This window comes from Hemiscyllium ocellatum, chromosome 36, assembly GCF_020745735.1.
Source record: "Hemiscyllium ocellatum isolate sHemOce1 chromosome 36, sHemOce1.pat.X.cur, whole genome shotgun sequence".
Taxonomy (NCBI): domain Eukaryota; kingdom Metazoa; phylum Chordata; class Chondrichthyes; order Orectolobiformes; family Hemiscylliidae; genus Hemiscyllium; species Hemiscyllium ocellatum.
In genome coordinates, this window is record NC_083436.1 from 36057742 (window position 1) to 36072161 (window position 14420).

Here is a 14420-nt window from a genome sequence, read left to right on the forward strand (position 1 = left end):
GTGAGGCAGCAGTGCTAACCACTGAGCCACTGTGCACACCCCCGCCCCCAAACAGTGTTTATTTTCAGTGCAGATTTAAATTATGTTGGGAAAATGATACTTGTTATGGTACAAAATAACACGGGTGGATTAGCCAGGGGAAATGCAGGGCTACAGGGATAAGTTGGGGGATGTGATGCTCTTCAAAGAGTCAGCGTGGATTTAATGGGCCGAATGGCCTGCTTCCATATTGTAGAGATTCATGGGTGCAGGATTTGAAGTGGGGGTCACAGCAGATTTAGGTAAAATCCTTTCCTTTAATGAAAGTATAGAATTTACTGAGTTAAAAAAAGAAGGATGTCCACTTTATAGTAACCTTCTCATTCTCAGGAATGTTAAAGTGCTTGAACGCCAATTATATATTGGGCACTGAAGTCACTGTTATAATGTCCTCAGTAGACTCCCAAACATAACAAAGTGACAATGACCAGATCGTGTTTCCGTGATGTTGATTGAAAATGAAATATTGATCAGAACACCCGGAATAGTTCCACTTTTCTACTTTACAATACTGGCCTCAGGTCTTTTGCATCTGATTGACAGGGCAGATGGGATTTTGGTTTCGTGTTGGGATTTCTACTTAAATCACAATTCAATTTCTCCCCTTCCTAAAAAGTGAGAGAATGGACATTAGATGAGACCAGATTCAATCTTGGTTGTGATTCCCTTGGGGTGGAATAACCAACGTACATTACAGTTCCAAAACAGAAAAGACTGCCAGCCGCATCGAGCACCAGACAACTGCCAGCAACCCCAGAAAGAACCTTAACACTAATCACTGCCTCCAGAAACAGCAGCAAAGAAAATCTGCATCAAGCACAGTTGCGTTTTTACAGATGTTTGATTTCTGAGTTCCTCCTCATTAACTCCTCACAGTACCCTACATGCTTTGAATACATGGTTTGAAGATGGAAAGACGTGTCAGTTGGTAATCCACTATCTTATTCTCCCCATCTGTGATGTGCAAAATATTGCTTTGCATGCATTTTAAATCTCCTTGTGAAAATAACCCAAGAAATAGATCAATATTGTGTTCAAATGCTCCCGATGTCAAAGACTACATTTGAGCATCAGAGTATTTGCTCCAGTTCCTAAAGTTATGAAATGAAACAAAGGGGTCCTTTGAAAAATTGAACCTGAATATCTGAGCTCCATGAAGCTAGTATGTAAAGTGAAAGCTGTGAAGCCAGAGTGTACTGTTTATAGATACATTAAATATTTCCCAAGAAATAGGTATCTTCCAAATTGGTGAAAAATTAGCAGCATACAAAAATATATTTAAATATAACCATGGAGGGGAGTCCAAGTTGTGGTAACATGTACTTTGTACAGAGATCTGTTCCTGTTGTCTTGATCAATATTTAAACTTCATCAACATCACTAAAGTTTTAGCTGGCCATTATCACATTATTACTTTGGGAGTTTTCTAAGTCGAAATTAACACTAAAGTCTTTCCTACATTACAACAGTGATCACAGTTCAGAATATTTAATTGGCTTTTGAACATTTCAGAGTTCCTGAAAATAGGATTACATGGAGCAATGGAGTGTGCTAGTACCAACTCCAACTTGCTTTCTGTCACGTGAATGACCAGGAATTTCTGCCCTTGCAGAAGAAAGGCCTGTGGAGGCCAAGTCATTGTGTGTGTTTAAGACAGAAATAGATATGTTCTTGATTCGTAAAGGGATCAAGGCTTACAGCGAAAAGGCAGGAGACTGGGGTTGAGAAACATATCAGCCATGATCAAATGGCAAAGCAGACTTGATGGACTGAATGGCCTAATTCTGCTCCTATGATTTATGGTGTTACGGCTTCTGGTGCCTGTCACCTGACACAAAGCGGAAGGATTTGCAGGACTCTCAACTTCCTTGACCTTATGGTCCTCGGGTGGGATTCGAACCTCAAATCTCTGCTTCAGAGCCAGGGCCACTTACCCACTGTCACCCACTGGACTTCCCAAATGTAACTAAAGTGAAAGCCAGCATATTCCCAGAGGACCATAGAGCTGTCATTAGAGAGAGCTGGCCGGTGGTGAGTTTAACCTGAAGCTCACCACACCTCACCTCAGGCAATGGATGAGGTTGAGGAGGTGGCATCTTTGTGATAACCTCAATGGATGTGGGAGTTGATTCATTCTGTTATGTTACACTTCCTCATAAACTAGCTGTTCATGCAACAGAGCTCACCAATCCCCAAAATATACCTGTATATATACTTGCACTTCTATGTTTTAAAAATCATATATATCCTCGACATATGTAACTCAGAAATTTACCATAGTGTGTACATGTTTTATGTGCACCTAAAGTTATGTGTATCTAAAATTTATCTATGGCTTATACTTCTTTAGTGTATAAATTCAGGACCATTTATTACTTGAACAAATGATATACATGCAATTTATTGATGGGCATGGTTAATAAAGTCTTATTGTGTAATGCCAATGCTATTTCTTGACTAATCTGTCAAAGCATGTGAAGGGTTCACTCAAATAAGAAAATCCTTCTGCATTGGACAACATCATAACTTGTAATTGGGAGAAGCTTGATTCTTGTTCTTACCTTGATTGCAGGTTTTGCCTGTGTACCCTGGGTAGCACTTGCATCTATTTGGTCCCACACACTCGCCATGTTTACATCCGTGTTGGCACACAGCTGATAAGAGTAGAATAAACAAGTTCAAGTTTGGAATTGATCAAACAGTAGCCTCATCTGCTCAGGGAGTTCACTGTCACAGAGTGAGCCTTTCAGTATCAACAATCGTAGATACTACATTCTATAGCTTCAATCCAACACAATTCTATACAGTAAGAACAGATAATTAGATGTGAATTTCTCATAATTAATTCACAAAGACAATTTTGTTGCTATTCTAACATTAATAGGCAATGGCTGAACTTGAACAATGATTTAACAAATTCATTTGGAAGATGTTCTTAGAATGAGATTGTTATTCAACTAAAACTAAATTGTATCTTTTCAATGTAATTTACTCTTTGAACATTGAATGTGCTGTGAGGCATCCCATCTTTTTTTTCCAAAATTTGCCTCATCCATCATTGGAAATATTACAAACTGGCTGCTGACTTGATCAGTTAACAATACCACTGGGGTGTTGCCATAAGATTCACACATGATAAAAGCTGCTGTGTTGGACTGACATGACATACTTTAAGGAATTGGAGGAAGACAGCACAGGACTTACCTCAAAATGGTAGAGTAATTGGATTCAACAAACACTGTAATTGGACATCCTGCTATTGGCAATGTTAGTATAACTTTCAGTCAGGTAACTCAGTAATCTTCTCCTCAGAACATTGTTGTTTTATGCTTTACTGCACCATTCTGACTTACCTTAATACTCATTCAAAAAGAGTCTTATAATAACAGAGTTGTGGAGCTCCTGTTAATAAGTGTTCAACACCAGACAAAGCAGAGAAAACCAATCCTTTGTCTGTGCTGCAGTTAGCTCATCTTTGGACGGGGTTGAAATTGACTTCACCTTGGGAAGGGAGGAGGGGAGATGGAAAATGGGGGAAATCAATATCATTTTTATCATTGTACAGTGACACCCTGCAGGAAAGAGACGACTGCGGACATCATCGGCATTGTCCTCTGAGACTGAATAGCTTGTGAACATTGTCCAGGACCTTTCCAGGAGAGGAATGAATGGTTCAGTAGAGAGCTGTCAGTCATGCAGTTAGGCCAGACTGATTCAGAGCCCTCAAGAGATAAAAACAGAACATGGGAAATAGTAAGTGATGGACACAAAGGTTTTGGGGATATAGGGAAATCCAGCTGATGATCAGCCACAGTCTTATTGAATGGCAGAGCAAACGTAAGGGGTTATATAACTGCTCCGATTTCTTATGTTGTCAAGGCAGGAAACAATGCAGAATGAACTGCAATGACATTTTTTCTAGCGGTGTAGAAATGTGAAATCTGTAAGAGAAGTAGTCGATAAAAAAATCTCACTGACCATAAGACACCACTTGCAATGACCAAAACTAAAATCCATTTTTATTTCCATGACTTTATCTGGCAAAAGAATCTGAGGTGTGTGTCTTTTTTTAAAACCTGGCATGAATTGCTTCAAAGGCAGAGGATTCAGTTTCATTCAAACATTTAATAGTAAGTTGGATAAATGGTTGCAAAGGAAAATGTTGCAAGGCTATTGGAAGAAAGTACACGGGGTTTGATGAATTAGATGCCTCTTTCAAAGGCTTGAAGGGGTTCTGTTCTGTAAAACTGTATGATTTGATGAACTCTCCTGTGACAGAAGATGTTAATAAATCTGGATTGGTTATGTGGTTCTAACAAAATGTCAGTGAACTTCACTGGTCTCAGATCCAACCTCTGCCACAATGCTTTGGAACAGTACATTGGAATAGGAAAAAGGAAAACAGAATGGCAGATCATATTTTCTTCAACTTTCTTCGTTCATTCAAAAATAAAGTTACAAATTGATTTTAATTTTTAATTTATTTGTATCCATTAGGCTGTCCAGCATTGAAGGCATGAGCTGCACACTCCACTCCACTGTAATTCACACCAACAAACATCAGTTATGTTTGGTTTAAGTGACTCTCAACATGGTACAAGGTGACTTGACTTCCAGTGTTATATTTAGAGAGGGGCCGACTGTGAACCACACCCACCAGCTCATTAAAGGAGGGAGACTGATTAAGACGTGGGTGCGAGTCTTATTGAAGTAGCCTTTCATCCTGTTCTACATTATCAGTTGTCCTGAAATTAAATGTTGCAGTTTGATAAGAGAACATAAAACAGAAACTTTGAGTAAGGAAATGATATGCAACCACTGGAAAATGCCTTCACAATAATGTCACTCCACACACAATTAAGAAAAAAGTCTCACATTTGTATACAGTATGTCATCTTGTGTTGTGCAAGTGAAAAGTATTTAACAGGAGGCAGTGACCAGTGGGAGGCAGTGAGCAGTGGATGGCAGTGAGTAGTAGGGACCAGCAGATGCCAGTGATCAGTGGGCAGCAGCGACCAGCAAATGGTAGCGATCAGCAGATAGCAGTGACCAATGGGCAGCAGTGACCAGTGGGTTGCAGTGACCAGCAGGCAGCAGTAATCTGTACATTGTAGTTGCCAGCAGCCAAGGTTCAGAGAAAGAGTGAGTGATATCAGGGGAAAGACAATGAAGTGCCACATTCCTGCAGAATGGAACTGATTAAAATTGCAATGCTTGGAATCCTTGAATATTTGTTGGCTTATGGTTCCTTGTGTGTGTGTGCGAAGTTTTCCCTCATATCTCGAGACCACTTAGGAATAGGCAATAACAGATGCTGACTTTGCCAGTGCCACCCACATCCCATCAATGAATAAGATTTACAATGGCAGTTATGGTGGTTGGGCAGGTAAAGTCATTCACTTGTCTCCTGACAATAGGATGGTGTCCATCAGCAAGGGGAAAAAGTCTCTGATCGCAATCAGAGTAAGTTCAGCTCAAAACACAATTCGTCTCATTTGATTGGACGAGGAAAATTATGGCATTTGGTTTGTGGTGTGAGCTGACTGTGTTTGTGAGGTCAGAACCAACCACACAGCATCCAATAGGAATGGTGCATCAGGTGTAGAGTTTCTCTGTAGTCTTGGAACAAATTGATAGTGAGAACTTTTTAAACCACACAAACATACGCCCACTACTCAAATGGCAATAGGCGCTCTAACCTCCCAAGACCGTGAAAGTGTTTCAGGTGTCAGCTGTGACCCAGCTGCTAATATGCACACCTTCAAGTCAGAAAGTTGTGGGTTCAAGTCCCCTTCATGGATTAGACTGACAGTAGAGGCTGACCGTTCAAGTGTGCCATCTTTCTGATGAGATGTTGAACTGAATCTGTGCCTGCCCTCTTAGGTAAATGTATAGTATTATTTGGGGAAAGGTTGTCTTCTTTAGTACTCCAGACAACAATTATCACCTCAGCAGAGCATTTATCCCATTGGAGCCTCACAATGCTTGCTCACTATGTTCCTTACATTTTAAGATCATGAAAAGCACATGACTATAAATAAATGATCGAGTCATTATCACAAGCAGGCTTCTGGATCATGTTGTGTGAAAATGGGCTCCTGAACTTCCTTCATTACAACAGTGACTCCACTTCAAATGTACTTCATTGGTTTGAAGATATTTTGGCCTGTCCTGATGGTTGTGAAGTGCAAGTCTGTTTTCTTTTAACGTTCTTCATACCAGCTGCCATGCTTCGGATATTTACATGCTCTGAAATCAGCAGTCAGAGAGTTCTGGAATCTACCAGAACTGGGGAAATAAGCTGCTTCTAAATTTTCATGATAGGCTTGGAGCTCAAATTCCAATAATCTTCACGATAGATTTCCAATCAATTTCTGGGTCCACACTTGAATAATGGTCACTTGGTGAAGCATTAGGAACAGAAGTAGGTTATTCAGCCCATCTCTCCTACCCTGCTATTCAATATGATCATGTGATCAATACTTCAATGTCTTTCATCCATTCCATTCCCATTACCTTGTCCTGCCATGGATCATCAGCAATCTATCAATCACTGCCTGAAACATACTCAAAGACAGAGTCCTCTGTGGTAGAAAATTCTAAAGATTCACATCTTTCTGAGTAAAATAATTTATCTTCATTTTAGATATAAGTGGCATCTCACTTGCTGTGGGACAATGCTCCTGGTTCTATATTCCCTAACTGGGGAAAGATCTTACCTGCAACTACGCCATTCTATCCATTTAGTATTTTGTACATTTCAAAGATAGGCCTTTCATTTTTGAAAGTCTAGAGGATATAGGACCAGTTGACCCAATCTCTCTGAGACAGTCCCACCATCGCAAGAACAATCTGGTGAACCTTTTTTGAACGCCCTCTACAGCAATAATATCTTCCCTGAGATAAGGAGATCAAAACAGCACACAGTACCCCAGCTGTGGTCTAAGTTTTTATACAACTGAAGCAAGTCTTCTCTACTTCTGTACTCAAACCCTCTTGCAATAACGACAATAATGGAGGACTGTCACTGCTGTTGTAGCTGTACATCAAGGAGACATCAGGCTGGGAGTACAGAAATGTGCAACTTGCACAATAATTGGGAGGGTAGGAGTGAAAGTAAGAACTTTTATTCTTCCAAGGCTCCCCTATGAACAGTTCAAGAGTAATATTGTAGATATCAAGAAGCAGCATGGATGGAAATGGAAGAGGGGAAAGAAAAGAAGCAATGAAATTCTAAATGTAGGATGGGAGGAGGCCATTCAACCTCTTGAGACTGTTCCACCATTCACTTTAATTAATGCTGATCTACATGTCAACTCTATTTGCCCACTTTCATTCTATATCATTGTGGCCTGACACTAATGATTCCATTCACTCAGAAACTGAGCACCAGATTATTGTAAACTTTCTCTTTCCAAAACTTATGACAAAATAGGATCTTTCACTAACATTCCTCTCAATCAGCAAAGCACCTCCAGCTAAGATTCAAAGGAAAAGACGATAAGAAATAGGAATAGGAGTAGGCCATTTGATAGGACGAAGGCTGATCTAACTTTCCTCACATCCACTTTCCTGCCCTTTCCCTATAAACTGCAATCCCCGACTAATCAAGAATCTATCTCAGCCTTAAATATACACAAGGATTCTGCCCCCACTCTGTGGCAAGGAGTTCCAAAGATTTACAAACCTCTGAGGAAAAAAATACTTAGATTGGATACGTAAATCCTACATTGCACTTTCTCTCATAATGCACTCCGTACAGTTCTCAGAGACAGGTTTATCGGAGATCGGGAGGAGGCAGGGGAGGTTTGGTTCATGTATTTATTTCCTTTTGTCATTCTTGAACCTCTTTTGTGTGCGGTGGATTTACTTCATGGTGGTCCAGCCTGATGTTTATTCAATATCCCAAGCTTGAGTCATGCAAGATTAACAATCAGCCCTCCATCTAATGAAAGCTGTGCATTGAGAAAATGGGACATTCCCACAGTGGTTCCTGGATTCCTCTTGGATTATTCTCCCTTTCAACTTGCAGACATTACGTATATTGAGCAGGCACCTTGCCCTGAATAATGAACAGTGCCCAGTGAAACACTTGCACAGTAGCTGGATGCAGATGCCCTTTAAACTTACTGGGCACAGTGAGTTCAGTATTGAAACTGGGCACTGCATCTGTTAAAGAAATGGCTACTTGCTCTTAATCCTTTCATTACCTACGCTCTACCTTAGTGCTATGGACTAGCTTTGCAGAGGGAGAAGTTAGATCCTGCCAAAACAAAAAGATAGCTTCCCACCACTCCCTCACCCCACAATCCCCACCCACACCCCCTTCCGATTGAAACAGAAAGTACTAGCAAGAAGCTGCTCTGTTCTTTGTGGCTTCACTTTACCAATCAGCTCTCTCCAAGAATATGATAGTGATCTATGCATCCAAAAATTATTGTAAGTCTTACTGAGTAACATGAGTCTGACCTTTTGATGTAGCATTCCTTCTATATCCAGTGCCCCATGGGTTAGAGAATAACATATTCATAGCAAGTAGTAACTCACGAGGAACAACATTGGTAGTGAGTTCTTTAGTGACTGCACTTTAAACAAGAGGGGTCAGGATCCACGAGTGAATTCCTTTTACAATATCACTTGCTCTGCAAATAAAAGATGTATTTTCATAATAGCTAACAAGGGCTATCCAACTTACTCTGCACCCAGTTATATTTTGGTGTTGCATGTTGAATCAGAGCACGCATTCCTGCACCTAGCAACAATCCAGGGAAAACAGCTGTGGGCAGAATGTGCAGTGTTGACAGGACAGCTCCGAAAAATATTCTGCTCTGGAGATGTCAGCATTCATCTTAAGTTACCACCGACACAATAAATGGCCGTGCCATAAATCCAGAAACCCCATATAACTCCTGTCTAAGAACATATCTCTGAGAATATCTCAGAGTGAGCTCTGTGTCAGAAAGTGCTGCTTTATCTGGTGGTACAGGAGAAACATTAAACACCAAACAAGAAACACACGAGGTTGTTGTGGCCTACTGTCCACAGAATAAGGTGGCATCATCTCTTGGTCCATATCAAAAAGAGAAAAAAACTTGCATCGATGTAGTGCTTCTGGGATATCCCAAAGAATTTTAAACCCAATGAAGTACTTTACAAGTGTTATCATCGTTGAAAGGTAAGAAGCATGGCAACCAATAGGCACATAGCAAGAGGCCACATACATCAAGTGATAATGACCAGATTCTCGGATTAGGTGACGCTTGGTTGAGGGATAAATGTTAGCCAGGGTATAGGAGGAGTACTCCCCAGCTACTTTTTGGGAGGCACTGTGGGTTCTTTTGATGACTCTGGAGAGGATACACAGGATGTCCATAAACACCAGACAGGACTCCCACAAACAACGGTGGATGTTGTTAATTTTAAACCTGAGGTAGATCGATTTTTGTAAATAAAGTTATTAAGGAACATGAACCAAAGGTCGGAGTGTGGGGTAAGGTCACAGATTAGCCATGATCTCACTGAGTGGCAAAACAGGCTGGAGGGGCTGAATGGCCTACTCCTGTTCCTATTTTCAAGTTTAACACCTCATCCAAGACAGCACACTCTAACAACTGTTAAGGAGGGCCAGCCTACATTCTGAGCTGAGCTCTCGATAATGGGACCTGAACATAAAACCATCTGATCCAGGGACGTCAGTCCTGCCATTGAGCTACAGCTGACACCTGTCATTGAGGCCACTCAATGATTCATACAGCCTGTCTTCAATCTACCAGTTAACAAGATTATTGTAAGAAATAGGTTAAGCTAACCTTTCAGAGGGTACGTTACTCGACATATTCTCTGCATTAACGGGATGAAAGCTGGAAAACAAATATCCAAAGAATTCCAGAGCCTTTTTTTAGGAGGTTGGCCTTGATATTGTCAACAAGCCACATTCCAGTACATTTATACATCGACATACATACACACACACGTACAATTGTTACAGTGCAGAAAGAGGCCATTTGGCCCACACATATTTATTAAAACTTTCTGAAACACATCACTTAGTTTACAAGGGAACTGCTTATGTCAGTCAAGATTACTGTTTACTCAGAATTAATCAGTCACTTCAATCAGCAAATAAAACATGGAGTGTGAGATGGAAACTGTCTCTCTCCAACTGGACCACCCCTCAATCCAATTATTAATCAGTTGTCACAGGCAACACATTCTGTGCATTGGCAGGAACTGCCTCTTGCTCACTGATTCATAGTGAAAACTGCCCAGCCCAAAGCAGGGTCCATCGATAATATGCATATTTGTCAGTGTGAAATATGCCTCTGTGAGGAATTCTAGTTTAGCAACATATCAGCAGGCAAAGATTATCAGCATCATTTCATCCATGCGTGCTGTATTAGCCACTTCTGCTATAAACTATTGTTCAATGTCTCTGTGCTTCCTGAAGTAGTGCACAATAATCTTATTGGGCAGCCTCACTGGAATAACTCATTTCCTTTGGGCTACATTGGAAAAGAAAAAAGGTTTTTCAAATGCAGTAAGAAACAAGACATTGAAATTGACAGTGAAAACTTACAATGAAGAAGTTTATTGACTGAAGTTACATGTGAATGCCCCCCCCCACAGAAGATTTGTTGTGCCTCTTTTCACTCTGCAGTCATGGCAATTGGTGACTGGGTAAATTAAGTTTATGGCATACTGCCTGCAATATCTCAGAGAACTATTCCCTTTCTATTGAGATGTATGAAACTAATTCTCACATGTGGAAAATACTAGTTCCTGTGATAAGGGCAATGAGAAATTCAGAATGGATATAGAATGGGGGAACAAATGGGATACTGAAACTGTGCAGTGTTAACCACTGAGCCACCAGAAACCCTGGGTGGTGCGGTGGCTCAGTGGTTAACACTGCTGTCTCACAGCACCAGAGATTCCAACCTGGGGTGACTATCTGTATGGAGTCTGTACATTCTCTCCGTGTCTGCATGGGTTTCCTCCCACAATCCACAGATGTGCAGGTTAGGTGGGAGGTGCAGGATTATAAGGTAAGGGGGTTGGGTATAGATGGGATGCTATTCGGAGGGTTGGTGTGGACTTGAAGGGCCAAATGGTCTGCCTACACGCTTGTAGGGATTCTATGAAAACCAATGGGTCTACCAATGTGATTCTACATTACATGTCCCTGCTACTGGGAAAGTCACAGAAGGTGGTGTTTCGAGGTTATGAAAAAAGAACTGATAAGATTACAGTGAAATTGATAGGGCTTAATATCAGATATTACCCCCTTCCACAGCCATTAATCATCTTCTTGCTCCGTGTATCAATAGAGTTGTATTGTTCACTAATGACCAGCAGAGCCCATAAACACCAGCAAACATGCAACTGGTTTCGATCTACTGGGACCTCTCCTTTCCAAGAATGAGTAATGTGGGAGGAGGGGGGAGGGGGGAGGGGGGATGGGGGCGGCATTCACATACAGAAATCTTTCAAATGGCGGGGAGGGTGAATAGGGTTGACTTTTTTTTAAAAATGGCATCCTCGATTTGATTGAACAGAGGCAAAGGACGCAAAGATATAGAGGTTACGCTGAATGTTTATAAAACATTAATCAACCCTTAACTAGATTATAGGGCAGAGATTACTTACTATAGTGGGATAGGGATGAGACTCTTCTGTTAGATGAGGAGATTAGAGAAGCTGTGTCTGCCATCCTTTGAACAGAGACAGAGGTTTACTGGAACTGACAATCCAGATGGTTTTGATAAGGTAAACAGGGATGAACTTTTAATTAGTGAGAGGGTTGGTAACCAAAGGTGACAGGTTTAATATAATTCAGGACCAAGTAGAGGAAACAGAGGGAAGATTAATAGATTTTTTAAAAATGCAGTAACTGGTTATGACGTGAAACACAATGCATGAAAAGGTATGGAAAACAGGTTCAACGATAACTTTCAACAAGGATTTAGATGAGTAGTGGAAAAGGAAGAACATAAAAGAAAGAGCAAGGGGAGTGGGTCTAATTAGCTAAATCCTTCACAGAGCCCGCACAGTCAATGACCACCTCCTGTGCTGTAACTTTCCTAAAGTTTGTTCTCTGCTTCCTGCAAACTCCAACTTGGGAGAGGCTCGGAGTTTTTAAAGGAACAATAGCAATCAACTCTCAGCTACACAAAAGTGTAGCTCATGTCCACCTCCCCTCAAGTCTTTGTCTTTCAGGCGGACCATGGAGACCGCGCCACCTGCTGCCCCATGTATGAATGACAAGCAGAACTTGCAGGCGGAGCTGAGTGTGTGGGAGCTGCTGCTGTGTTTCTTGGCTGCAGAACACAGAGGGACAACCTGTTTGATTCTTGCAGGAATTTGATCAAGATCAGTGGCTCACAGCCACTTCCATTAATCCTACCGATTTAAAACAGGCCACTTCTTCCCAGAATATTGTGATAGATGCAGACTTAATACACATTCGGAATGTTTGATACTCTTATTTTAAAATAACCTGGAACATATTCAAGATGATTCATTCTCGTTAACAGTTAATAAAAATATGAAGATTGTGCAAGATTGCATAGGCCCAAGAAGCCCCTTTGCGTGTAAGAAGCTCGGAAAGATAAAAATTGCCTCCCGAAACATCTACTTAATACCAGGCAAGCAAGTGCAAATACAAACTTCATCTAGGCTTTGTGAGAAACAAGCAACATTGTGTAAGAGCTGGTTAAAATATGCAAACCCTTCAGCTGTACTAGGCAAAAAGTAAAATGGGCTGTTATGGTGTAATGCTCATGTCCTTACCCCTAAGTTAGGTGGCCTGGCTTCAAGAGGAGTGTAATAACATTTCTGAACAAGTTGAAGAGAATCTATATAAAATAGCCTCTAGCATGTAAGAGAGATAATCTGCTGCTGATGTGCAAACTTTCGGTAATTTATAAATATGCACTGGTCTTTGGGTTATGTTAGTTTTCACAGATACCACACAGATTGTGCTTTTTTTTTTAAAAACACAGTCCCAGACTCTGATTATTTACAGGAACAGCACAGAGAGAGTTACAATCAGGAAAGGGAACATTAACCCAGCTTGCTGGAGTGTAGGTAATTGAGGAATGGTCTGATTGAGATGTTTAAAATGTTGAAATGTGTAAATATGGAAAGAAGTATCTTTGCTGACCCATTCATCTGTTTGTTACTTCTGGATTTGACAATTCCAACACAGTACTTGGCTGTTCTCCCACATTCCATCCTCCCTAAATTTGAGATTATCCAAAGCTCTGATGCCTATGTCTCAAGTCACATTGAATGACAGGGTTACAAGGTCGTGGAGTGGGTCTGAAAGGGATGCTCTTCATAGGGTCAATGTTGTGTCGATGGGTTGAATGGCCTACTTCCACACTGTAGGAATTCAATGATTCTGTCATCTCCAGCTCCCACAATTCTATGAAGTATCCGTTCTGGTTGAGTGGATACTACTGCCACGCATCCCCCCACCCCCAATACCCTCAATCTTTACCTCTCTGCTATCAATGGTGCTTTCAGTTGTCCAGGCCTCAAGTTCTCACGTCTTCTTTTTCTTCCCTAAATTCTTTGATTAAGCTTTTGATCATTTGAGGCAATATTTCCTATTGTGGCTTGGTTTGACACCCTGTCAGATATAGGGTTCCCATGGAATTACCTGGGGGTGTTTTATTGATTTAAAAAGGTGTTACACAAGTTGTTGTTGTTGATGGGGCAATTCACGAACAGAGGCGACGATCTCAATATTAGAGCTAGGCATTCACGATTAAAATCAGAAAGCAATTTTTCACAAAAGGGGTAAAAGAAATTTGAAACTTTCTTTCCTGTAAAGCTGAATGCAGGGGCCTAGTGGAGACTGGGCTAGTTTTATTGTGTTAAACCCTGGGACTGTGCAGCAAAGTTGAGAAAACGGATTTGTGATGTCGATCGACTATGATCTAATTAAATAGTGGAACAGGCTCAAAAGGACTGAATGTTCCTAACTTACAATGTTACCATGATCATCAACATGCAGACACTTGGCTCAGGTCTGTGTAAAACTTCCAGCTCGACTAGAATCTTATTGAATATCGTGAGAGTTCTCTGTCCCAGAATTATGCGGACAATATTTACTACTGTGTACATGTCCCTCGAAGAATCAACAGTCACTTTCATCATCTGCTGTTTAATAAACACTCTGACTGTTTAAGAGCTATCGCTGTGTGTGATATTCTCAGGTGTTTATAGCTTCAGACCTGTGCATGATCCCAAAACTGCTCGTTGCAAGTGGACAGAAGGCCTTGGAAGCCTCATCTAAAATACTCTGCAGTGGTATTTAACTCTGCAGTGATTAAATTCTGCTGGCGTTATGAAGCCCCAAATTAATACTGTTGCTC

At 40.9% G+C, this 14420-nt stretch overlaps 1 protein-coding gene across 2 annotated transcripts in view; it reads right to left on the reverse strand.

The window, feature by feature from the left end:
• Positions 1–14420, reverse strand: part of npnta (nephronectin a) — an 83734-nt gene that overhangs the window by 57627 nt on the left and 11687 nt on the right. Inside the window, exons 3-4 of one of the 2 annotated variants that reach the window (XM_060851661.1) lie at positions 9849–9899; positions 2601–2693 (exon numbers count right to left, since the gene is read on the reverse strand). In XM_060851661.1, coding sequence (XP_060707644.1) covers positions 2601–2693; positions 9849–9899 — 144 coding nt within the window. The remainder of the gene's footprint in view (positions 1–2600; positions 2694–9848; positions 9900–14420) is intronic. The other variant, XM_060851662.1, reaches the window with a different exon arrangement.